Here is a 25,520-nt window from a genome sequence, read left to right on the forward strand (position 1 = left end):
ATTGGCTTCTCTCCGTGCCGCTCTCCCGCTGCCTTCGCTTATTGGGCGAAGCGGCTGCTGAGTCCCGTCCCCTACTTCCTCGCGCCGGTCGGCTGTATGGTGACCGCCCTGAGGAGCGGCCGCGGCTGGGCCGGGACTGGTGGGGCCGGACCTGACCGGACTGGACTGGACCGGGCTGGGCTGGGCTGAGCTGAGCTGAGCTGAGCTGGGCTGAGCTGAGCTGAGCTGGGCTGGGCTGAGCTGAGCTGGGCTGAGCTGAGCTGGGCTGGGCTGGGCTGGCCCGGCCTGGGCTGAGCTGAGCTGGGCTGGTCTCGTCTCGTCTCGCCTCTCCTCTCCTCTCACAGCTGGCGGACTAGGGACGCAGCCCGGGGAGGATGGGTGGTAGCGACGGCACCCTGGGTGGGAGGGAGGCTGTGCTACACTTGCTGTCTCAAAACTAGGAATTGCTTCCCAAATTATAATAGCAAAGCTTTTTCTCTTAAAGCAAGTAGGAATAGGGGGAGAGTGCTGGCTGGGTGTTTGTTAGCTCTAAACAGAAATGTGGTGCAGGTGTCCTGTGGATCACAGGTATCCTGTACCACCAGGCCAGGACAACAGGCAGTAGAGTCTCCTCTGTGTTAACTACACAAACCAGTCATTGATCAGGACACGAGAAGGAGCGGCAGTCTTGCCGTAACTTACAGGGCTGTGCTTTGGGTCAGAAGGCATTGTTACCTGCCAGTGGCCCAAGCATTAATGCTTGGCTGTGAGACTGACTGAATTTCCTATGTTTTTGTTACAGACGGTGGCTCCCTGGGTGTGGCATGGCAAGCAGAGTGTGATCATGGCAGCTGAGGCCTGTAACCCCTCTGAAGGGAGCTTAGTCCCTGCTCCCTTGAATGACTCTGATAAGCTCAATAGATCCTACCCCTGGGCCAGCAAGGGCAGGAAAAGTCAGCTCTCTGGACTCTGCCGGCTTAGAGCATCTCTGTCTGGTGAGCACAGTATTTTGAGACTGAGTTCACATGTCATCAGTGAAGGTGATGTGTTTCAGACCGTTTCAGATCTTCCTCTCCTCCTCAAAAACAAGAGGCAATAGCAATAAGTAGCTGCTGGAAAACACTTGTTCAAGAAGCACCTGAGCCATAGATTACTGCAGGCGGGGAGAGTTTACCGGGGACATGTTGCTGAATAGGTGCTCTACACTTGCACTTGTCCTTGAGTGACCTTTATTGACCGCCATTGGATCACCCCGCCACCTTGTATTATTACCTAAAACATCAGAAATCTCCAGTGAGGAGAAAGATATTGTTATACTGGATTCTGTTAGGAGGGGAAGAACTTTGTTGTTTACAATGCGTCCAGATATGGGTCTCCCTGTTTTATCATGGTGAGCATATGCCTACTGTGTGTGGTCCAAAAATGTTCTTGTGATGTTCATAATGCTTCCAATGCTGCTGAACCTTCAAAGCTATGGACTGTTTTGGGAGGAGAGAAATGGCACTTGGCTGCTGATGCCACTTCCCAGGGAAACATTTTTTACAGGCAGAACTTTTGAAAGTTTTAGTAGAATCATTTGGAAAGATTTAGTAGAGTCATTTAGTGGAATAATTTGGTAACATAAAGCATTGGTGTGGGCTCAGGTATTCCAGTGTCACATCTTGCATGCAGTTAATTAACTGGCTTCTGACTAATGCAGTATTTAATTAGGGCTTGAGCACTTACTGTAATTATATTTAATAATGGTTTCAGTTTTAACTTGAGAGATTTCAAAACCTCTTAAACTCTGATAAGTTAAGTGAAAAATAAAAGTTGACTAGTCTGGTTGAATCTTACGGATGTTAGCAATTTTTTTCTAGCCTATGGACTGAGCTTAACTGTTCCAGTGGCTGTGATTCTAAAAAATACATTAATTAGAATTATTTCTGCTTTCTTTAGTTTTATTGATTTTTATCTTCTTCTGATTTCTTTAAAAAATGTAGGAGCATATATTTTGGAATTACTTCATCTGACAACTAATTTTTTAATTCATTCCTCTCAAACTCGTGTAGTAGACTGTTAAAGCTACAGAGCTGATCTTTATCTTTTCACAGGGGAGAAATGGAGCTCTTACTGTTTGTCTTCACTAGCAGCTCGTAACATCTGTACCAGCAGAAGTAGTAACTCATGGGCTCGGTGGGATTCTGCCTCTCTCTCCACTTCCATTGGAAGTTCTGCTTCTTCCTCCTTTTTGCATGCCCTCGCCGTGGATGAATCCAGCCAGCACCTCCCAACTGCTGCACGCAATCCAAACAAAGCCATCTTCACCGTGGATGTCAACACCACAGAGGTACTTGCAGAAGAAACTGTTAAACTAATCAGGCTCTAACTGGTGTGGGTTGTATGATATTGGATCGGCTACTGGACTCGATGGTCCTGAGAGCCTCTTCCAACTGAAATGATTCTAAAATGCCTGTCATGTGTCTGCAGGCAATCGGAGCATCATGAATTCATTTCATAGTATGCTCAAGCTCAGCAGTCCTCTAAAGACTGACCATGTGTTTGTTTCCATTGCATGCTGTAGTTTGCAAAATGTACAAGACAATAGCAAAAGCACGGGTGTCTTGGTTTTCTGTTTGAAAAAGGGAATAAAGAAGAATGCAGCTGTGATGTGACATGAGGGAAGAAAGGAAATCCAAAATGTGCTTCAAGCCTTCTGTCTATTAGGTGCCAACCCTGGAATGGGTTAGTGGTGGCAGAAGGTCTCTTTATCTGACTCAGTAAATATGCCTTTTGCATTGGGAGGGAGTGAATTTCTCTGTTTCTGTCCTGAGAGTAAACATTAATATAAAATGGAGTACTGAAGACTTCAGAGAGCTGTATCATTTTTAGTTTGAACCGACAGTTTGGGCTTACGTATCTTAAAGGCATTTAATCCTGACTTGGTCTGTAACACAGGCCTAAGCATGTCAATGACTGGTGTCATTACTGGCCTTCAGGTGTGAATAAAATTTAGTTATCTGCCCAGGCTTTGCCAGCAAATATAACTTGGTAGTTTTGTCTCTGTGGATGTAATTATTTAAACAATACAAGAGGCTGGAGTGGGTTGGCAGTTGAAAGAAAGCATTAAACCTAAAAGGAAAGCAATGTCTCAAACCCTCTTAACCAAGAAGTCAGGTGTGCAAGGGATATCTTAGAATAAGAAGCTTTTGTGCACTGGTTTTGAAGATTTCACAATTTAAAAGAGCCATTCCATTTCCACCAGGAGGAAGGGATATTATAAGATATTAAAGCAACAACCTGAGGAGATGATGATCTATTAACAAAACTTACAGCTTTTATTCTTGTTTTGGTGATTTGTTTTGTTTTGGTTTTTTCCACTTTTCTAGATCCTGGTGGCTAATGACAAAGCCTGCAAGCTGCTCAGGTGCAGTAGTCAGGAGCTCATCGGTCAAAAGCTGTCCCACTTCATATCCAAATCCAGCCAGGAGGTCTGGGAAGCTGTGGGAGAGGAGTACTTAGAAACTGATGAATGTTCAACAGTGACTTCGGGAACTGTGGTACGTGAAATGTTCAAGCAAATATTCCCCACCATATACATCGCTTTTGTAGGCTTTGGTTTGGGGTTTTGATGCTTTTTGTGACATTTTCAATATAAATTCCTGATATATTTAACTTTGTGGGCGTCTGGCCATTATGTCGTTTATAGGACTGTTCTGTTTAAAAATTTGCAGATGGGGGAATTCAAAGGGCAAAGGATGGTTTGGGAGGCACCCATGAGAGCTTTGCAGCTGCCAGCATGTGTGACTTGACCAAATCACAACCTAAAGGACATTAGATTAAAAAAAAAATTTAACAATTATCATTGTGGATGTTATGAAGTTACAAGTCAGTCAAATACTGTGAAATATCCAGTTGGTGCAAAAGAGTGGAATTGATATTTTGCCTGTAGTGGGGTTGTTTATAAGATAAATGTCTCAAAATTATTTTCTTTTGTTGCTGTTGTGAGTTGTCACTAGAAAATATTTGGAATGTGAGCTCAAGTTCTTCCTGGTGTATTATTTTTGTACTGAAAATGTCAGCATCTCAGAGCTTGATCTTCTTAAATCCTCAATTGCATATGGAGAAAAAAAAATCTAGGATTGATTTGGTGAAATCCAAGATTAAAATTAGTCTGATAAAGGCACTAATTCTAAGCTACAGCCATTCTAAGTACTTTATGGGAATCTCTGTGTAATTCATAAACCCATTCTGTCAAGACCACGTAAAAATGATAAAAGGCTTGATATGAACGATGCAGGTTATAAGATAAACAAACATTTTCTGATTTGAGAAGCACCTCCTACCATAAGAAGGTAAACTGCTATTTTTGCAGCTGAAAGTAAGAACTATGTTACTAATGCAGAGTATTCACTAGCACCATGGGATCTCAGAAAGGTACTTCTTACTGAATGTAAGGTATTAAATGGGCACTTTTATTATGCTGAAGGAAATGCCTTTAGTCTTCTTGAGGCTGAGAGAGAAAAGACAAAAGCAACCATGACATTTTGTGTATGATCCATGCATCATTTGTAAGCGTTTTCATTTCTGTATTAACACTGTGTTTCTTCCAATAAAAAAAATGATAAGTAATCAAACCCCAATGTTTTTCTGACAATAACAGGGATATATCTTGGCTTAATATCTTATTCTTATTTGAAATTCTTACTAAGTAACCACAATCTTACTAAATTATGGCTACATCTCTGAATCCTACGGAAAGGTGGATGTTATAGGCCGTCTCAAAGAGAAGATCCCTGTCTCAGTCTGGCTGAGGCGAATAAGAAGCAAGGACAACCAGTGTTGTGTGATTGTGCTGGAACCAGTGGAGAGACTTTCAGCTTCCGTTTCCTTCAGGGCTGACGTGAGTGTTTTCCTAATGATCAAAAGAGGCTGCAGTTTGTGAGAGTTTGTGTGCAAATGAAACGTGTCTGAAAGCCAGCAGGCACGTTATCATTTGTGAACATGAAGTGTGTACATAGTACTGCCCAAAACTGGGACTGCACATGCAGGAGCTGTGCATGTATCTCCCATGCAGCTCACCTCCATGTATTCACCAAGTCACATTAAAATACTCTGTCTCTCCCCTGGGGACATTTTAGACTTCAGCAGCGTCGGTTTTGCAGGGTCTGGTTAGTTGTGGCAGTGATCCCCTTGTGAAGGGATCAGCTCACTGACGAAAAGTTCTGTGAGGAGCATTGGACTTCCCTGCTTCTCCCCATGGCAAAGGGTGGGCTCTGCCTGGAAACCTCAGAGAACTGTGTCATGCTGTGTCTGCTTTTGCTGAGGTAGTTGTATCCACAAAGACAATACAGAATGAAGCATCCTGCCATTTGCTTAGTATTTGCCGAAACTGTTGTTAAAGGATTGAGTGAACTGTGGCTAAAATGCTAAAATTGAAATAATCCTGTAAATTTTCTTTCCAAGGGAGAGATAATATCATGTGACCTCCTTTTTGCCCATCTCCATGGCTACCCAACACTGGAAGAAGTAGTTGGGCTCCACGTAAAGGACCTGATTCCTTCTGTGCAGATCCCTCTTCTAGGCAAAAAGATCCCTAAGGTACAGTATGAACACCAACCATGTTCTTCCATGCCTTTCTGGTTTGGAACACAGGTGCATACTGTTTTCCCTCATCTAACAGAAGAAAGCCTTTTCAGAGAGAAACATAAGTCCCCTGAAAAAGGGTATGTTGCTTATTTATGGAGCTGCTGTCTGAATATTTCCTAAGAAAGAACAAGACCAAGCCCTGACCTCTCACTGTGGAAGAGACACTTTTCTCCAGTCCTTGCTTTTTAGGAAACCATGCTGTCCCTGTCAGCTCCCTAAAATTCCTTTGAATTCCTTAGCCAGTTTCAGTCATGCCTGTCTGAGGAGTGCAAGTCTAAAGAAATAACCAGATCTTGCCAATGCCATGAAAACAAACAGCTAGATAGTTGAAATTATTAATGCCTCATTTGCCGAAAAGCTGCAGCGTGGACTTCCCTGGTCTTCATCAGCAGGATATTCATAAAGGAGTTCAACACTGGATTTGGAATCCTTAGAAAACCAGACTTTATTCCAATTTCAGTATTCACAGGATTGTTTCATTTTTCTTTTCCTGCTCCTTTTTTCCTGATAATGTTCCTGTGTAATTTTTTATGAATACTGAAATACGACCAAAACATTTGGTTAGTTTAGATGTTTTCTGGGTTGTTTGTCCTTTTTTTTTTCTTTAATTTAGAACCTCAGGATCCAGCGAGCTGTAGGCCGATCCAGAGAGGGTAACATGTTTCCTCTCAGTTTAAAGCTGCAAGTAAGCCTTCTGGAAGAGGAGCAAGTAGCCATGCAGAAGGACGGTGTTCCGCAGATAGAAGAAGGCAGCTCTTTCACAGGCTGTCATTACTCTGCTACAGTCCTGGTTTTCTCCACCATCAGTGGTCTTATTACTGTCCGGTCAGATGGAACCATCTGTGGCATCAAGGATAGTTTTGCTTTGATGCTCTTTGGCTATGAGAAGAAAGAACTCTTAGGAAAGGTAAGACAGGAGTTTGAATCCCTCCCAAAAGACTGCTCTGTCTGGCAGCATATCCATTGGAATTGTACAGTCATCTTTCACACTCATTTCTGTCTATCACAAAACCTCCGTGTTCCATGTGTTTGGCAAGTGAGTTGTAGGATGATACACAAATTCCCTTGCTGTAATTGCGAATTCTCACAGTGCTGAGGACCTAGTGTGCATTTCAAGTACATGTTCAGTCACATGGATCACTTTTGCCTGGTTACTCATCAGAATCAGGTCCATGAATGTGGATTGTTAGCATTTTTCCCCAACCTGTGAGAGTCAGCTTAGGTCTCTGAGGTTTCCTTCTGTGTTTTAGAACATTACGTTCCTGATCCCCGGTTTCTATAACAACATGGAGAGAAGCAGTGACTGTTCTTTGCCATTACCTCCTCTTGACAACTCCATGGGGACAGAGAGTGAGTGCATATTTGAAGGTGTTCCTGCCTTCTGTACAACTGGCTCTGGCTGCTGGAAGAAAGGTAAAATAAAGAGAGATGAGAGATTTGCCTATGAACACGGGAACACACTTTGTAAAAGCAATGTACCTCCATGCAGTTTTTAAACTGGATTTCCACTATAACCTAAGGTGAACAGAATTGTTCTTGTTGTGCCTCTTTGTTGATAAGAAAATGAAGCTGAATATCCAAGTTGGAAATTACACTGTTAATAGATGATGCTTTGCACTTAATGAGCACTTCCCCTCCCTCCCCTGTTAGGAACTCTGAGTATTTTAAGATGAGTGAAATACAGCTTTTATGATAGCATGGCAGCAGAGCTGTAGATGATTACAACTAATATTTTATGGGAAAATTCTAATATTCTTCTGAATTGACTCATGTTGCTGGCTAATATTCGATGTTATGTTGCCGTGGTGTTTCAGTTAGGAAGCATCACATATTCCTCTGATGCAGTTTGCTGCATTTACAAAGAATTTATCAAAGTAAACAGAAGCAAGAAAGCTTATGTCTCCACATCTGCCTTTCCAGCTAGCTCTGCCCAAAACAGCGAACACAAGCAAGTGCATACTTTCATCCATTTTGCAAGAGATCTTTTATGCTGGTTTTGTTTCCTTCATTTACTTGGTGGTTGGTTTGTGGTTTTTTTTCTGTTTTCTTTTTATGTTTTCTTTGCTTAGAAATGCACATCTGCCTCGAAAGCTATGCACACTACTGGAACAAAGGAGAGTTAGTAGACTGTGCAATTTCTTAGGTAATTCTTTGATGAGGCAATGCCTCTAATCTTGGAGTTAATTCAGTTCTTCAGTGAGGGAGCATTGTTGGTGCTCAGCCTTTAATAAATGGAAGGATTCTTCTAGATTCAAATCTAGATTTGTTGACTCCTTAACAATAGATAATTCACTTCCTCTTACAAACTTGTGGATTTTGATCTGAAACATTTAGATTCCTGCATGTGGTGACTTCTCAAGCCGGAGTGGAGTGCTCATATTTGGACCACTTTGCCTTAATCAAGTCTCTTATATTCAATTTTTGGGACAAGACAGACAAAGGCAGTTCCAGGATTGTTTTTAATCACTGTAGTCTCTGAAGCGTGAACGCAAAAGGCTAAGTTGGTATGGTTTTATTTCTTGTTTGGTACAGGCAGCAGCTTGACTGCATCTCCAGCAAGCCTTCTGTCAAGAGATGAAGAGCAGCAATTTGAACAAAGACACAAAGATGACAGATTAATACATGATGAGATTAAGCAAAAGAATGAGACCAGATTTTTTTCTCCTCCTTTACCTCCTGAAGCAGCATCCACACCCTCTAATAGGTAGGCATTGCATGGACTGCATATTCACTCTGAAAAATGAAGAGCTATGGTGGCAATCACTAGCAAAACTGTTTTTCACCTCTGTGATGTCCACGGGAAGGTGTAACAAGAGCCTTCCACACTTTGCTGTCTTTCAAATCAGTGTGACTTGCAAGGCAGGTTGAGTTTTGCCTACCTGAGATTTTTGTTTAGATCTGTATAACCTACAGTTGCAAAGCTACAGGGATTCCATCTCTAGAGGGAACCAAATGCTTCACCCAGGCTAGGGAATGTAATTAGGCTCTGTCTTTGCTAGATCAGAAACAGTGGATGTTTATCAACCAGCTGGTGTTGCACTGAAGCCAGGTTACCTGGAATGAATTCTAAATGTTACTCCTTTCGGTGCTTGGTGTTAACTGTCAGGTCATCCATTAAAATACAGTACTACCGTGTCACTTAAGTCCAGCTATTTTTATTGTAGCTTTTCTGGGTCTTTTTCCTGTTACAAGGTTAGAAATTCTGCACAAGTACATATATGATGCACATGGTTTGAGTCAAATTTTAAGCTTTCCACATTAACAAGTCTAACCCTCAGAAAATATTTACTGCCCTTTTTAATATATAAACTATTACAGCACAGTTCTTGCTGCCTTTTAAAGAGACTGATAGTCTCATTGTTTCCTTGTGCTCTCCTGGGCTTACATCTCTCACATCATACATGGATTGTAAGTGCTTTGCTGCATGGATTGTTTTTCTGCTCTGCATTTTTACTAATAGAATGTTTGTAAAATGCCTTGTGCTCTGGGCTGAACCATGGTTAAATTGATGGGTGGGGACATCCATCTTCGGTTGGACAGACAAGGGATCTTCTGTTCTTGTGACTGGAAGCATCTCACCACATGTACTGGCTTTTTGTTGTGGTAAATGATCTATATATGTATATATTTAGAAATTAAGCTAGAGAAGGAAGTAATCCGTAGAGCAAGAGCGCCGTTCGAGTGTACCTGCGCCTCTTTGGTCAAGATGGAATTTGTTATAATTTTGAATGCCTGTGCCAACAGCTTTCTGCCTTTTTCTTCTAAACTTAAAACAATTGGTGCAGGTTTCAAATAGTGGCCATAGTAAGAGAAGAGTGGGTGGTATACAGTGTGATGATTTTCTCATTCTTTTGTCATCATGATATCACTAATAACTTAGAATCCTTGCAGTGAAGACAGTGTTGCTACCGCTGGGCTGTCAGCCCACTGCAGAGAGCCTTACCTTGAAACCTGGCTTGATAGAATGAGATCAGTGGAACAGTGCGGAACAGTGGAAACTGCAGCATCAAATAATTCTCAGAAGATGCTCTCTGCAAGGCCGTCTCCCATGTCATCTGATTCAGAGCAGTTGGATTTAGGTCAGAACATGAAGATTCCAGCAAGAAGCAGTGATAATGCAGTATCTGCTCCCTCTGAGACTCAAAATGCCAGTGAGACTAGTAGCTTGCCTAACCAATTACAAGTTCATCATCGAGAGCTCAAGGAAGTAAATTGTCAGCAGATCTGTAGCTTACCATATGAAATGCTGAAGCATCAGCACACCACTGACGCCTGGGGACAAGCTTCTTCAGTAAATGTTGCCTGGTTGCCTGTTTGCTCTAGGCTAGAAGACAATCTAGATACCGCATCCTGTGGCCCAATTAAGCTGCCTTCTGATGTTACGTGTAACTCACCTGGAACACCAACAGTAGATGAGCCATGGTCTGGGACAACACTGGACTGTAGGCAAGACTTTCAAAGCCACATGGTTACAGGGCAGTTGTCAAAAACAAACTTGTTGTGTGATACAAAACATTCCAGCCTTGAGCATTTTGTCATTGAAAACTGCCTGCTAAATGGTACTTCATCCTTCTTTGAAAAGGGAAGAAATAATATCCATGATGTTTGCTCAGGATATAAAATGGGTTGCAGTGCTTCTGCACCAGGAATTGCCACAACTTCTGTAGATGGTAATAAATCAGACACTGGGCTGAACTGTATTTGCTCTGGTCTTGATGTGCTGGGTCTGAATATTGGTGTCAAGGAGAACTCAGATAATTGTTCAGGTAGTACTGCAGCTCTTATAGGAGCATCCTCCTCTAATGCAGTGGACTCCACTGCAGGCAACATGCTGACTCAGAAAATCTGTGCCTTTTCAGCTGGGCAAGAAAAGCAGCTGTTGAATGGTGTTGCTGTAGAAGATGGTTCTGGGTGGCTGGGCTCCCCAAGGCATTTAGAAAAGTCTCAAGAATCCTCCAAAGCGTTTCTTGAGAGGATGGAAACTCTTGCAGAGGCTGTGGGGGACAACATTAACAGAAACCCACTTGAAAGCAGAGGTAGCCCTGAAGAAGACTGTCACTTGCACAGGCAGCAAAATATGGAGCTACAAGTAACATCGACCCCAGTGAAAAAAGAAGGAAGGCCCAGCCCAGCAGCTTCTTTTACCCTGGAGATTCTGGAAGGCAGCTATGCTGGGAATTGCTGTCACAGAGATGGCTCACAGTTAAGTAAGTTAAACCTATTTTTCCTTTTCCCAAAACTCTTATCAGGATGCTCTTTTTCACGCACATTTTTGCAGAAGACAGAAAATTCTGGTTAGAAGTTTGCAGTGGAGAGGAAGGAAGAAGCTCTGCTGTCTAGAAGAAAAAATGGTATTTAAGTCTACGCAGAGGGTACTGGAAAGCAGGTAGTATAAAATACACAGTTACTAAGAAATTAATCCAGACTGAATAGTCAGAAATATTCTTAAACCACAATTAAAAGATTTGAATGTGATAACTTCTTCTGAACAGAAAATATAAACTCCATTGTAAAGTTGTATTTAAATTGTGCAGTGGAATGTGTTTCGTTCCTTTGCCTGGATTCTGTGGCTTATTTTCTAAAATCCCCATATTTGTGTAATTTAGAATAACAACATGAAATCCATAATTAAAACTGGACACTGACAAAAGTTTCTGCTGGGGGTGGCAACTATAGATGTAGCCACCAAGTATCTCTAGAATAGCTCTGCTTTTGTCAGCCCCTCTGATGGTTCCTCGCTGAGTGGGTGTTCCCCAAAAGAATAATGGAGGAATTCACTTTGTTAAGAGCTCAGAATTTTGTCCTAAAATGTCTGCGGTCTCATTCAACACTACAGTTTCTTTCTATCATTTTAAGTTCCTGACCTGTTTCTACAGGTGTACTCTTTGAAGTGAAACGTGTAGAACTGCAGGACCGTGCCATACTTTTCTGTGTCTGTGTGGTGAAAGACCTTCTACAGAGCCAGAGGGAAGCTGTAGCAAGGACTCAGCTTTTGGTCTCCAGTCTAGCAAGCTCTGCCCAGTCTATTGCAGATCTTTCTACACAAAGTCTTGGAGAAGTAAGAAATTCTACCATTATATAATATTGAGCATTTTTTTTCCTTGTTTGAGTGTTAAACTGAAGCTAAGGTCAGAAAGTTTTAAAACTAAAACATTGTCACAAGATGGTGGGCGGATAATGCTGTTTCTTTGTTTCCTTATTGTTATGTCAAAAGAAAAGTTGACTGCATTAGAATTGAGCTTAACTGGGAAAGACTGGCAAAAGCAGCCCGTTGTGACTGGCCCAGGTGCTCTGTGCATCCTTGGCATAAACCACAACACCGGGGTATTGAAATTCAGGAGGGTATGCCCCGAACTTCTTTCCTCTTTGTGTCTGCTAAAAACCAATCTACAGAACTAATATGCTACCTTACCAGAAAGTGTGGTAAACACTGGCAATTTAATATCTTTTCTATACTAACCCTTTTAAAGTTTCTGAGGCAAATAGAAATGGCCAAATTTATAGACAGGGCTTAAAGCAGTATCCTTTTAGGTCTATCCATCTAGAATACACTTACCTCGAAAAACTACAACATTGAAAGTAACCTACTTTTTATTCATCAAATAAAATTATAATTCGGTCATAGACCACAATGACTTCATTTTCCTACTTGCACAGAGAATTTTGTGCGAGTATCTAAGGTGCATATGCTGCTGTTTTCTTTACCTTTCTCTGAATTAAGCAGTGTTTGTAGCTGCTGAGAGGTGGCTGTCTCATCGGGTGATGGTTACACCATCAGACAGTTCAGCTATCAAAACCAAAGATCACTCCTTTTAGCTATTCTTGCAGATGTGTCTGTTCTTTTCAGTATTTACTTCATTTTATAAACATGATTCTGTGTCTTAATAATTTTTTCCTTGCTATTTTTCTTTATCTGTACCTAGGCCATCAGATCAGCTTCACTTTTTGAGAATTCCCGAAGAGCTGAAGAGCTTGGAAGATTAAGGGCATGTGAGGGAGAATACGCAAAAAATTACAGCACTCTCAGTCTTATTGGCAAAGGATCTTTTGGCTTTGTCTGGACTGCCAGAGGCAAGAAGGATCACCAGGAGGTTAAATATTTCTTTTAGATCTCATTGCAGTGGTTATTTAGGATGAAAACTGAAAGGTTAGAGTGTTCATATACTGTCAGCACTGCACTGTTAAAAGCTGTTATTTGATAGTGTGGGGTTTTCCTGTTAAACGGAAATTCGAAATCACTAACCTCATGAAAACAGGACAGTGAAATGCTTGCGCTGATGCAGTGTATGAACTGTTACCTAAGGCCACAGGCACAGAATGAGACTGACCATGTAGCTGATTTAACCTGTTGAAAGAAGTACATACTAAACTTAACAGAATTACATGTTTTAATCTTCTGTTACTAAAGAGAATGACAAAATTCAAAGTTTTTATCATGCCATGACTCAAGAATGTGGAGTAGACACGTTGAGGTTATGGGACCCTCCTGTTTATCAGTGGAAGTATTTTGGGTGTTGAGAGGCAAGCTCCGGTGTTTCTCTGCATGGATGTTAAGTGCTCGTTTTCCCTCTGTTGACCCCTGTGCCAGACATCACTGCTGCTGTAACTGGGTTGATAAGAGAGCAGGCCTGTCAAACCCTTTGGAATTCGGAGCATCAATAAAAAGGAAATACATGTCTGTGCATCATTTGGCTTCTAGGACTAAATTAGTTTAGATATATCTAAAAATACAATAAGCAATGTGCATTGGCTTACTTCTGTCCTTCTAGTAATGTGATTTGCTAACATTTTTCCTGGAAATTAACTTACCAAACACTTAAAGTCATACTTTCACAAGTGATGCTGAATGCTGTTGTCTGTGTAGGTTGTTGTAAAATTCATCTGGAAGGAGAGGGTGCTTGAGGACTGCTGGGTAAATGATCCTGATCTGGGGAGAGTTACTCAAGAAATCGCAATCCTGTTGAAGCTGCAGCATCCCAGTATTATTAAGGTACAGTGAACTTGGTGAGGGCAGTTTGAACTGTATCAGATGGTCCCTTTGAACACATCTCATCTTCCTCTTCAGGAGTGAGGAAGTGTATTAAATTTACCTCTTCAGGAAAGAGCACAACCTATCTATCCCGTCTTGTTTTGGAGGGTATATACACCAGACTATCACCTGCTTTGACACTTTTACCCCAAACAATTGGTGTAAACAAAAGTCTGTACATCATTTCAAGATGATAGGGTGCATATCTTGGAAATGTGATGTCACATCTGAACATGTACTAGTTCAGTAAATAATCTGGATACATACTTTGATTCCCATTCTTTGTATTGGGGCTGTGTCATTTTTGGTTGGTTGGGGTTTTTTCCCCCCCAGAAGGAGAATTGCTCTTCGTTTTAATTCTGCTCTCAGTTTAAATTTTGCTGTCTTTTCAAGAAACATCTGTGCTCACTGAAACGAGCCTTCAAGTATTATAATATGCGTTGATTAAACTTCCAAGAGGAGAGCTGTGTTTGTGTTTGTGTTTGGTTTGGTTTGTTTTTAAAAGGCAGTTTGAGGTTGAAGAACATGATTTTAAAAGTCTGTTATTTATAGGTGCTGAATGTATTTGAAAATGAACACTTCTTCCAGCTGGTGATGGAGAAGCATGGATCTGGTCTGGATCTCTTTACATTCATTGATAATCAGCCCAACCTGGATGAGCCACTAGCAAGCTATATATTCAGACAGGTGAGAGCTGGGAATGTACACTTGCTGCATGCAGGTAAGATTTGGTTAATATAAGTACCAGGACCCTATTTCACTCAGAAGAATTACTCGTTAATCAGCAGGCATGCTGAATCGGAGTCATGCTCAATACCTGCAGAACTTTTCCTCATCATGCTGCGGGGCTGATTTCTGGCTAACAGGAATGCTGCCTGCAGAAACCTTTTTAAAGTTTATTTAGAAACCTGTAACAAAGAAGCCTTTACAGGACCTTACTTCATCTGAGGATTTCCTGTAGCGCCGTCCCCTCTTGGCCGTGCCTGTTGCAGCACGCTGCCCCTGCCACCAGGATGCCCATTTGTGGAGCCCTCACAGTTCCTCTGCAGGAGGAGGGAAGCTCATGGGAGTTGCCCCAAGCCTCACTAAATGCCACACTCTCACTTAGACCAATGCTTGGTTTAGATTGCTTATGGGGATAAAGGGCTCTCCTCTTTTTAAGGAATTTAAAATCAAGAAATTATCTTGGAATTTAAAGTGGCTACAAAGAAGATGGAGACTCCCTGAACTGTTTCCCTACACACCTTCTGCCAAAGTGCACCTAGCAGACGTAGTCTTTGGGCTGGAGGATGAGCTCTGGTCAGTGACTGGTTAAAATGGGACATGGTTGGCATCATCTGAATGTTTTCAGTACCAAAGCAGGGATGTGTTCAGTTTTGGGCCCCTCAACATAAGAAGGACTAGAGAGAGTGCAGAGGAGGCGATGAAGCTGGCGAGGGGCTGGAGCACAAGTGTGATGGGAGCGGCTGAGGGACCTGGGGGGTTCAGCTGGAGAACAGGAGCTGAGGGGACACCTTCTGATCTCTGAACTGCCTGAAAGGAGCTTGGAGCCAGGGGGGGTCAGGCTCTGCTCCCCAGGAACAAGCGCCAGGAGCAGAGGAAACGGCCTCAAGTTGCGCCAGGGGAGGTTGAGGTTGGATGTGGGGAACAATTTCTTGCCCAAAGGGCTGTGGGGCATTGGAACAGGCTGCCCAGGGCAGTGCTGGAGTCACCATCCCTGGAGGGGTTTAAAAGGCGTTTAGACAAGGTTCTTAGGGACATGGTTTAGTGCTGGAGTTAGGTTAGGTTATGGTTAGACTTGATGATCCTGAGGGTCTCTTCCAACTGAAATGATTCTATGATTCTGTGATTCCCTGTTTACAACCAGTCACGTGGAAAAGATGAGGGGAAATGGGTACAAGTTACTCCTGAGGACATACAGATTGGACATACAGGGCACGAGGGAAGTTTTTCACGATGAGAACAATCAGCCATTGGTCTAATATCACCAGGGGAGTGGTGGATTCCCCAACATTGGACATGTTTAAGATTCAGCTGGACGGTGTGCAGGGCCAGTTTGTCTAGACTGGGCCTTTGCCAGGAAAGGTTGGATCAGATGACCTTTGTGGGCCCTTCCAACCTGGGATTGTGTGATTCTATGAAAATAACTCAAGGTAGGTTACTGTGAGTTAGGAGATTGCCTGAGAGCCAAATTGTCCTTTGTTCATTGAGTTAACCACAACAGCAGTCCCCAGGTGATTCCTCCTCACGTATTTTGGAGTCAATTCCTTGCTCCAAGGTTTGCAAGAATTACTTTGCACGTGTTAACCCACCACTGTGTCCACGCTCCCCCTGCCTGCGTGGAAGCTGGTAGCCAAAGTGATGCACTTTCCCGTGTCTGCTCCACAGTGTGCATTCACATACTGCAGCCCCTCTAGACTTCTGATGGACAAGCCCTTTTCCTGAGCTTACTCTGAGTTTGTAGGGGTGCTTTGTTACTTCAGGCCTGTACAGTATTTCTCTGCAAAGGGAGCTTTGTATTATAAATAGAAACTCTTCTACGTCAGCCACTTGCTTTTCTTGCTTGTGTGTATTGTGGTAGGGATCACGATTGTCTCTAAGGTGATATAATTCTGATGCTGTTCTTACTTATGGCACTGTAGGGTGAATCATGCAGAAAGAAGAATGGAATTTAGAAGTGACTATATTATTTATACCAAACTTCACTCTTAAGTGCTTTGTCATCCTGCAGTATCGGAGGCACACGGTAATGTCCTTCTGGAGAAATCAAAGAACCCTCCAAGTGAAGCTGGGATAAAAATAGAGTAACCGGCAGGATTGTAACAGTAAGCTCTGATGCTTCTAACCAAAAAACAAGCACACCGTGACTATAGCGTGCTGTCTTCCTGCACATTTGTGAGAGGAACGCAAGCAAAGTGGTTTTTTAAGTCTCTTCCAAGAGCATTGCAACACCTGCTGCAGCAAGGCTGACAGGCATGCCTGTGTTCATTTCCAGTTACCAAAATTAGGATCTTTATCTTGTTTATACAGTGCCAAAACAAGCCAAAATGTGGCTATTGGAACTCTGTGATGTCACGTAGACTACCCAGAAGGACACCACTGTGTAGTAACACCTAGTTCTTTCCTCCTCTTCCAGCTTGTGTCAGCTGTCGGGTATCTCCACTGTAGAAACATCCTTCACAGAGATATCAAGGATGAAAACATTGTCATTGCTGAAGATTTCACAATTAAATTAGTGGACTTCGGTTCAGCTGCCTACCTGGAACCTGGCAAATTGTTTTATACCTTCTGTGGGACAATTGAATACTGCTCACCAGAAGTGCTGTCTGGCAAACCGTATGTCACTCTCTGAAAAGTAATTTTTGTGACCATTGCACCAAAAAAAAATGTGTGTGCAGGGCTGGAACAGAGAAGCTTTGCCATTGCTATTCTGCTAGAATATTTAGCCACAGAAAACTGCAGTGAGATTTAGGGCTCTGCAGTGACAGAAATTATTTGCAAAGGCTTGAATACAAACAAAGTCGTTTCTGACTAAGTCTGTTGACAGGTTTTCTTATTCTGGCCAGATGTTTTGCAAAGCCTTGTACTAATGTCTGTCCTACTGCAGAGCCAAGTTTAAGAACAAGCCTATGATTTTAATTGCCAGCCTGCTAGAGGAGTGGATGAATTGTGTTGTTACTTGAGTGTGTCTTTTTTCTGTAATCTTTCATATGTACATCAGCTTGCTAACCTTCTCTTCATACCTGCGTATGAACACACTAACGTGTCTACTAAAAGCTGCGTTTTTTAGAGAGGTGGTAAAAGCAAGTATTGCTGTATGGCATCTGCCCCGACCATGTCTGCGTTTTGTACTGCGTTTGTACTTCTCCCACTCTCATCTCCTCTGTTCCCTTCTTTCCTACCTGCTTCCTCATGTGAATATTTGCAGTTTTACCATTGTTCATCTCCCTGGTTTTTGGTTTGTTGTGGGTTTTTTCTTTTTTGAGCTCCTCTGGACAGAAAGGTTCTTCTTTTTGCAGCTTTTCTTGCTGTGCTACCCACATCTGAGCTGTTTTTCCCCTGTTCTCGCTTCCTCTGAGCACTCTTTACCTGTAGGCTGGCAGTCTCGCCTCCGCTCCTGGAGGGAAGCCTCACCATCACAGGGTGCTAAGCATTAACTGGATGTGCAAGGGTGTCAGCTTGCTCTCATTTCACAGCTGTTTTCATGGGTCCTTCAGGCAGCTCCTCTTAACTGGGGTAGGGGCAAGGAACAATGCAAGGAAGAGAGGAATTCCCTGCTGGGAATGAGACAGAAGATGAAGCAGCACTGCCCTGGGAGTTCAGGCTCTTACTGTGTGTAGGAACTGTCCCTTTTTCTCAGATGGAATCCAGATAGTTAATATTTATTTCCAAATCACTTTTGTCTTGCAAGGGATGGGAAGAGGCAAGGGGGATTCCACTGCAGTGTCTGATCTTCCATTTAAATATTTACTTGATAGTTTTGGCTTATGGTGAAGAAGGAAGAGGCTTAAGTTGTCTCGTCAGCAGCTCAGGCATGTGGAAGTCTAGGTGCATGTTATACATATTCGTCAACGGAAATTGTTTGGCCATTCTTTGGTTGTGTTTTGTTGCGGTTTTTTTCATGGAGAAGGTTAATACAGACTTCTCAAAAACACATGAGAACCTTATTAGAATTCTCAAAAACTTCCTATATTAAAATAAAAATTGCAAACAGGGGCTATCAGCTGGCTTTTTTTCTTTTTACTTTGTTCAGCATACAATTATATATTTGCAATCTGAGTTTATCTCTGCACAGGTACCATGGCCCTGAGTTGGAGATGTGGTCACTGGGTGTCACCCTTTATACCCTGGTGTTTGGAGAGAATCCCTTCTGTGAGCTGGAGGAGGCCGTGGCTGCTGTCCTGAATCCTCCTCGCCCTGGCTCCAAAGGTGAATTATTCTCATTTGCTTTTCTAAAAGAGCAGACCTCTTGGGAAAGCCTGATCAGTATTTATTCTCCAGAAATCACAGGGAAGACTGGAAAATTGTTTCCAAATGTGCTCTGCAATGATTTTAAAAGCTGCTTGCTGAAGCAGAGTTACCCGAGGTATCCTTTTGGGTAGGTTATGCAGTTCTTCATGCTTATGATGAACACAGCTATCTGTCATATGTTTTATTGGTTTCAAATTCCAGGCCTCCTGTTATTATAATGACTCAGCCTATCAGCTTGTCAAGCTTCATTAAGGTTTATACCCAAGAAAAGAAAAAAAAAATAATGCCTGATGGGAAGGTTCACTCTGTAAGATAAATTATGGCACTCATGCAACTCTAATCTAAGTTTTCTCACTTGAACTATTGCCAGTCACTTTGGGGATACATAGTGTGTTAATTTATTATTTCTGAATTAATAGTATGGCTTGACCTCACAGGCAAAATACATTGGCCTTGTTTTCTGTTGGAGGTATGGAAAACTAATGGCATGTCAGGCTAACGAAGTCTTCCTCAACAAGTTCTCTGGGCTCTGTGGGAGCACTACGGTTTGAAGGCTTCAGGGTGCTGCTGACTGGTAAATCCTTGAAGCTTTCCCTGACCCCTGTGAGCACCTTTAGCCGCACATCAAACACGGGATAACTGCAGGATAAGCCTGGGCTTGGAAACAGTGAGTCAGGGTTGCCTCTGTGGCGCTTCGGTGCTCTTCAGTGTGATAACTCTTGCTCTCAGTTCTGTTTGCACAACCTGGAAATCTTGGATCGTTCTCAGAGCTGAGCACATGTGACCAAGACCATGGTAGAACAGTACTGCACAAGGAATCAAAGGGGAGGATTAGTCGTTGAAATTGGCATTCTTTGAATATAAACCATATATTGCATTCCCAGCATACCTAAAATACAGCCTGAGCCATTCCTCTGCCCGCTGTCTCTCCCCAGGCCTCATGGATCTAATCGCTGGGCTTTTGCATCCTGTTCCGGAGCAGCGCATGACTCTGGCCGTGTTAGCGGAGCATTGCTGGCTGAAGCAGCCTGTGAACCTGGCTGACTACACCTGGGAAGAGGTGTACATCTCTGCTGAGCCAGGTGAAATGTCCTGAAGGCATTTTCCTCCACCCAGGGCCTGCCAAGCGTGCAGGAATGATTTCTAAGAGCAGACTGAGCTGTGATTAGCAAGGCGCTTCTCATCAGGTGACACTCCAGAAGGCTGTGCTGCCATCCAGAGACCTGGACAGGCTGGAGAGTTAGGGGAGGAAACATTTAATGTAATAGAATAAGGGCAAGTGTAGAGTCTTGAATCTGGGCAGGAACAACCCCAGGTTCCAGTATAAGTTGGGCAATGAGCTGTTGGAGAGCAGTGTAGGGGAAAGGGACCTGGGGGTCCTGGGGACAGCAGGGTGACCATGAGCCAGCACTGGGCCCTTGTGGCCAGGAAGCCAATGGTACCTGGGGTGGGTTAGAAGGGGGTGGTCAGTAGGTCAGAGAGGTTCTCCTTCCCCTCTGCTCTGCCCTGGGGAGACCACACCTGGAATATTGTGTCCAGTTGTGGCCCCTCAGTTCCAGCAGGACAGGGAACTGCTGGAGAGAGTCCAGCGCAGCCACCAAGATGCTGAGGGGAGTGGAGCATCTCCCGTGTGAGGAAAGGCTGAGGGAGCTGGGGCTCTGGAGCTGGACAAGAGGAGACTGAGGGGGGACTCATTCCTGGGGATCAATATGGAAAGGGGGAGTGTCAGGAGGATGGAGCCAGGCTCTTCTGGGTGACAACCAGTGACAGGACAAGGGGCAGTGGGTGCAAACTGGAACACAAAAGGTTCCACTTAAAGATGAGAAGAAACTTGTTGGGGGTGAGGGTGGCAGAGCCTGGCCCAGGCTGCCCAGGGAGGTTGTGGAGTCTCCTTCTGTGCAGACATTCCAACCCGCCTGGACACCTTCCTGTGTAACCTCATGTGGGTGTTCCTGCTCCATGGGGGGATTGCACTGGATGAGCTTTCCAGGGCCCTTCCAGTCCCTGTGATTCTGGGATTCTCCTGCCAGCCAGATGTGCTCAGTTTGACGATACACCTGTTGTCCAGAGGGACCTATGGCTCACCCCTCACTGTTTGTTGTTCTCCCTAGAAAGCAGCCGATTGAGGAGCAGTTCTGGTGAGCGCGCCCACGCAGACAGTGTGAGCTGCGCCTGACCACCCCGGCTCTGCGCGTGGATCCCTGCGGGGAAGCCGCAGCTGCAGGGAGCCCGGGCTGAGGCCTGGGGCACCACGCAGCCCCCAAGCCAAACCCCAGCGCCCTGGCCACGGGACATGCACTGTCATTCAGGAACCAACAGGAATTAATCGTAAGTGCTTCTCTCTTTGAGAAAGACCCTATGGCCAGCGCAGGGCAGCCTTGGGCACGGCCACTCGAGAAAAGCTGCTGGCAAATAAGCATTTATAATTGCCTCACAGCTTTAAAACACATCCTGTGTAAGAACAAAGATTTTAACATCTTGTTTGAATTGTTCATAACTCAGAATGTATTTTTATTGGCTGTTTTTACTTTTCATATGTAGTTTCACTCTTTCTGAAAGTGAATGAATAAACACCTTTGTCTCAGGTGATTGCCTGTTTGGAGTTTGTGTGCACAAACAGGCCTCAAAAACAGATACAGAATTACATGATGCAGGGGTTTTTTCCTCTTTTCTTTTTGGTCAGAGTCCTCTCTCTGTCCTTGATTTTGGTAAGACAAAGATATTGGAAAGAAAAGGATGTACAGAGTTGAAATCCTGTCAGCAATTGCTAACCTAAAGGTATGTAAAGCTTTGGGTCAGTCTGCTCACAGGACAAAGAGGCACTTGCAAACACCCCATCAGGAGCTACAGGCACCGCTGACCTTGCAGCTTTAGACATTTGAAGCTGCACAATTCACTGTCTTGCTTTAACACATCTCGAGACTGTTGGACAAAGTGTCCCTGAGCTGAACATCACTCATTAGACGCTAAAATGATTCTGTAACCAATATGCAAATGTGCAACCAACTGGTTCTTCAGGGCTTCCCTGAGAGTGATAGGGTTTTGTATATCACAGAATCCCAGAATGTCAGGGGCTGGAAGGGACCTGGAAAGCTCACAAGTTTCTTCTCAGATTTAAGTGGAACCTCCTGTGTTCCAGTTTGAACCCACTACCCCTTGTCCTATCATTGGTTGTCACTGAGAAGACTGGCTCCATAATAGGTCTATATGGTGTGGCTCTAGAACCTGGCTCTATAATTGCGTGTTGATTTTATTCCAGCATCCAGGCTTGGGCAGCTCTATAATTAACTGTATTTCGACTCCGTCTGCTAAACTGGGCTCATTTGCATGCACACGGGGGAGAAAGAGCCCTGTTACGGGACACCAGCACGTCTGGGCCGGGTTCCCGCGGCCCCGGGTTCCCGCGGCCCCGGGTTCCCGCGGCCCCGGGTTCCCGCGGCCCCGGGTTCCCGCGGCCCCGGGTTCCCGCGGCCCCGGGTTCCCGCGGCCCCGGGTTCCCGGAGCCACGTGGTTTCGGCCATGGCGGGGCGGCTGCTGCGCGGCTGCGGGCGGGCGGCCGGCTGGGTCCTAGTGCCCCGCAGCCTTCCCGCCGCGCCCGGGCCGTGTCTCCGCTGCGGCTGCGGGGAGGCGGCGGCGCTGCGGGCCATGGGCTTCAGCGAGGAGCAGGTCCGGCGGCTCCTGGGGCTGCAGGCCCCGCTCGGCCCGCAGTGCCGGGAGGCGGCGGCGGCGCAGCTGCTGCTGCTGGGGCTCAGCGCCGAGGCCGCCCTGGCCCTGCTGGAGCGGAGCCCGGCGCTGCTGCGGATGCCGACGGAGCGGCTGCAGGAGCGCGCCGCCGAGCTGCGGCGCCTGGGGCTGGACGGAGGTAGGGCGGCGGGGCGGGGGGGGCTGCGGGGCGGCAGTGCCCGGCCCGCTCACCCCGGTGCTCGCAGGGCAGCTGCAGCGGGCGCTGGGCCGCTGCCCGCAGCTCTTCAGCGCGCCCCGGCGGAGGATGGCGGCGGCGGTGCGGCTGCTGCGGGAGCGCTGCCTCTTCACGGCGGAGCAGCTGCGGGAGGTGCTGGGGACCTGCCCCACCGTGCTGCTGGAGGAGCCGCGCCGCCTCCACCACCACTTCCAGGTGAGGGGCCCGGCCACCCGCGGGACGCGGCTCCTGAGTCCCCTGCGGGGCCGGGGGCGCAGTGCGGGGCCGGGGCTGTGTTTAAAGCGCCCTGTCCCTCCGCAGTACGCGTACTTCAGGATGGGCGTCTCGCAGAAGGAGATGGTGAAGGCCCGTCTGTTCCAAATGCCCTTCCCCGAGCTCAGGAACCGGCACATCTTCCTGGAGCGCCGGGGGCTCTACCAGACCCCGTACAAAGGCCAGACCCAAACCAGTAACCCAAAACTGAAGGACATCCTTCAGCTCCCCGAGAAAGACTTCCTGGCCAGCCTGGCCTGCGCCACCGCGGAGGAGTATGATGTCTTCAAGAGGCTGCTGGCTCGCGAGGAGGAGGAAGAGGAGGAGGACGAGGAGGACAGGAAAGCACGATACGCAGAAGGAGATGAAGATGTGGACAGCGAAGGAAGCGACACAGCCTGAGAGTGAGGAGGTGAGGCTCCAGCGCTCCGGCCCTCCCGTGCTGACGCCCCCAGCCCACACAGGCCTGAGCCATGAGGGCTGTAGGGTTCAGTGTGCAGGGCAGCAATAAATCCCACGTATCAGAATACAACAATAACCCTTGTTCTTCCTCCTTGACCAACTACTTCAGTAAATATCCAGTTTCCATAAAGTGTTTTTATTAAAAAACAAAAAAAAAAGGCAAAACCAAAAATAACTGATTTATTTCCTAGGCGAGGTTAAAACCTTCTGGCTGTTACATACTGTGCTGGCCCTGCTGCCCTTTGCTGTGGGGACAGGCCCTGGGGCAGCACTGGCTGTGCTGCCTCCACCTTTGCAGCCCTTGTTGGCGCTGGTCTCGTGGCTGACAGTGCAGGGGTACAAACACATTCTGAGCGCGGTCCCGAAACCTCCCCTGCCTTGTGGACAGCAGAGGCTGTTCTGGTTTTCCCCTTTCTCTGCTCTTCCAGACCAGGCCTGGCTTCTCCTGCCCTAGGCCAGGACTCCTGTGCGCACTGTGTGGGCAGCGGGGCTGCAGCAGGGCCAGGAGCCTTGGAAGAGAGCGAGGCACGTCCATCTCCAACTGCGATTCTCCTCCGGGAGGAGAGTTAGAGCGTGTGCAGGAGGGGAGCGTGCTCCTGGCCAGCTGGTTGGGGCTTTACAGTCCCTGCTGCTTCCCAGGCTGCTGCTTCTCTGGGCCAAGTGCTCTTGGGCTGCTCCGGGGAGGGGAGGGCGGTGCCAGGAGTGCCGAAACTCCCTGAGCCTGTTCTGCTCGAGAGCACCTTCCAGGCTGCAGCTCCATACATGCGGCTGAACAAAAAGTGCCCCTGCGATGCTCATGGGAGGGGAGGGCTGCCCTGCCCCACTGCCCCCATGCTGCTGGGGAAATAACACTCTATACCACAACTACGATATATCTCTGGTATGTATTAATTTATAATATACACTGTGTACGTTAATACACAAATCTATGTTTAACTAGTGTTGCCATACAAACTCATAAAAACTAGGAACGTCTCTAAGCTACGCTTTTTCCTTGCCTGCCCTGCCACAGCGGGTGGGACAGCCGCTGCACGCTGGTCCTGTCCTCCACAAACACAGCACCACCCTCGCGGTGCCCGCGGGCGCCACAGGGAAGGCAAATGCTGCGGGCAGCGTGCGGGGATGGGACAGGGGTCGCTTCAGCACCAAGCCACTGCTGGGGCTTGGAGGCAACGAGCACCAGAACAAGTATGGTGGTAACTCGGCAGCTGACAAACTTCCCCCTACAAGTCACTTTTAAAATTCTTTCTAGGTGCTCTATTGCTTTCTGAGCTAGAAATTGGGTTAAAACCAGGGATTGTTTACAAAGCAAAGAAAAAGACAGGCAGTAGAAGCTGCCTCAGTTTCCCCTGCGAGAACAGAGGAAACGGGGATGTGTGTCCACTGCTCGCCTTGCTGCTCACCATTTCTAACTTGTCTACATCGGGGAGGTCTCCTCTAAGCAGATTGTTGTGGGCCATGTTTCAGGTGATAGCTAAGGCGTTGTGGTCTGCTTTAGGCTGTTTTATTGAGGGGTTACAGGTAATTTCTACCCTTGGATTACAAATCAGGTTGGTGCAGGTGCTGCTGGCAGGGACTGGGCTCAGCCTCAGCCCTGCCCAAGCAGAGCTGGGGCCCAGCGCTCGTGCGGAGGGGCTGGGGGGGACAGGCACCAGCTGCTGCAGTTCAGGGGCGCTCAGCTCCTCAGGCAGAGGCGCTGGAGCCAGGCAAGCCCGAGCAAAGGCAGTGCTGGTGTGGTGGAGGGAGGGGAGCGCGGCTTGGCGTGCCCATCTGGCTGTGTGTCCCTAGCGGGCTGGACAAAAGAGAGGGGCTGATGCCAGGCAGGAAGGTTCCCCTGCTGTGTTCAACCCAGGGAGCAGATCAGATCTTCCTGGTGTTTCAAAAGCCCTTAGATGTGGAAAGACGAAGCTTCTACTGCTTTGAATCCTGTGAAGGAGCAGGAGAAGAATGAGCTGGTGTGCGAAGTCCCCCGGAAGCCCTGCAGCTGCCTCTTCCCACCCTGTGTGCCCGTCTCAGGCTGAGACAAGGGGCCTTGTCCCTTACAGGGCTGGCCCTGCAGGGGCAGGCAGCGCCTGGGGCCTCTCCTGTGCAGCAGTCTCTGGTTCGTGGAGCTGCAGATCACTCCCATCTCCTGCGCCCCAGCCACAAGCAGGAGCCCTCAGCCGCATGCCGAGCTGGACCAGCACAGCGGCTGTGGGGCCCTCAGCCCCTTGCGGTGGCAGCGGGAGCCTGGGCTGCACTCTGGTCTCAACCCTTCTGCCCAACTCCCTGTGCAGGGAC

General features: G+C 46.2%; 4 protein-coding genes across 16 annotated transcripts in view; 2 read left to right on the forward strand and 2 right to left on the reverse strand.

Annotated features, from left to right (window-relative positions):
• The window catches only part of SEPTIN2 (septin 2), a 122,201-nt gene that overhangs the window by 95,107 nt on the left and 1,574 nt on the right, over positions 1–25,520 (reverse strand). The window lies entirely within an intron of this gene.
• SNED1 (sushi, nidogen and EGF like domains 1) overlaps positions 1–25,520 on the reverse strand; it is a 76,433-nt gene that overhangs the window by 31,248 nt on the left and 19,665 nt on the right. For 6 of the 7 annotated variants that reach the window (XM_082056204.1, XM_082056205.1, XM_082056206.1 and 3 more), the window contains one exon: positions 23,356–25,166. The gene's annotated coding sequence lies outside the window, so the exon portion shown is untranslated. Of the gene's footprint in view, positions 1–23,355; positions 25,167–25,520 lie in introns of those variants that run through there. The other variant, XR_014184395.1, reaches the window with a different exon arrangement.
• PASK (PAS domain containing serine/threonine kinase) lies at positions 18–21,196 on the forward strand. 5 transcript variants are annotated; one of them, XM_082056215.1, is made up of 18 exons: positions 18–139; positions 782–974; positions 2,073–2,308; positions 3,348–3,518; positions 4,721–4,861; positions 5,425–5,559; positions 6,221–6,514; positions 6,858–7,020; positions 8,140–8,311; positions 9,499–10,814; positions 11,484–11,665; positions 12,531–12,698; positions 13,472–13,597; positions 14,189–14,323; positions 16,773–16,972; positions 18,432–18,565; positions 19,543–19,689; positions 20,719–21,196. In XM_082056215.1, exons 2-18 carry the CDS (start codon positions 824–826, stop codon positions 20,781–20,783), a joined length of 3,936 nt encoding a protein of 1,311 aa, XP_081912341.1. In that variant the 5' UTR covers positions 18–139; positions 782–823; the 3' UTR covers positions 20,784–21,196. The 5 variants fall into 5 exon arrangements, 4 of the variants coding, with proteins under 4 accessions (XP_081912341.1, XP_081912340.1, XP_081912342.1 ...); XM_082056214.1 differs by having other exon boundaries at positions 31–99; positions 2,112–2,308; XM_082056213.1 differs by having other exon boundaries at positions 82–99.
• On the forward strand, positions 21,941–23,999 carry MTERF4 (mitochondrial transcription termination factor 4). 3 transcript variants are annotated; one of them, XM_082056226.1, is made up of 4 exons: positions 21,941–22,469; positions 22,537–22,721; positions 22,827–23,190; positions 23,669–23,999. In XM_082056226.1, exons 1-3 carry the CDS (start codon positions 22,127–22,129, stop codon positions 23,178–23,180), a joined length of 882 nt encoding a protein of 293 aa, XP_081912352.1. In that variant the 5' UTR covers positions 21,941–22,126; the 3' UTR covers positions 23,181–23,190; positions 23,669–23,999. The 3 variants fall into 3 exon arrangements, with proteins under 3 accessions (XP_081912352.1, XP_081912353.1, XP_081912351.1); XM_082056227.1 differs by having other exon boundaries at positions 23,695–23,999; XM_082056225.1 differs by having other exon boundaries at positions 21,943–22,469; positions 22,827–23,999.

The sequence above is a fragment of the Streptopelia decaocto genome, assembly GCF_964273445.1.
Source record: "Streptopelia decaocto genome assembly, chromosome: 6".
Lineage (NCBI taxonomy): Eukaryota > Metazoa > Chordata > Aves > Columbiformes > Columbidae > Streptopelia > Streptopelia decaocto.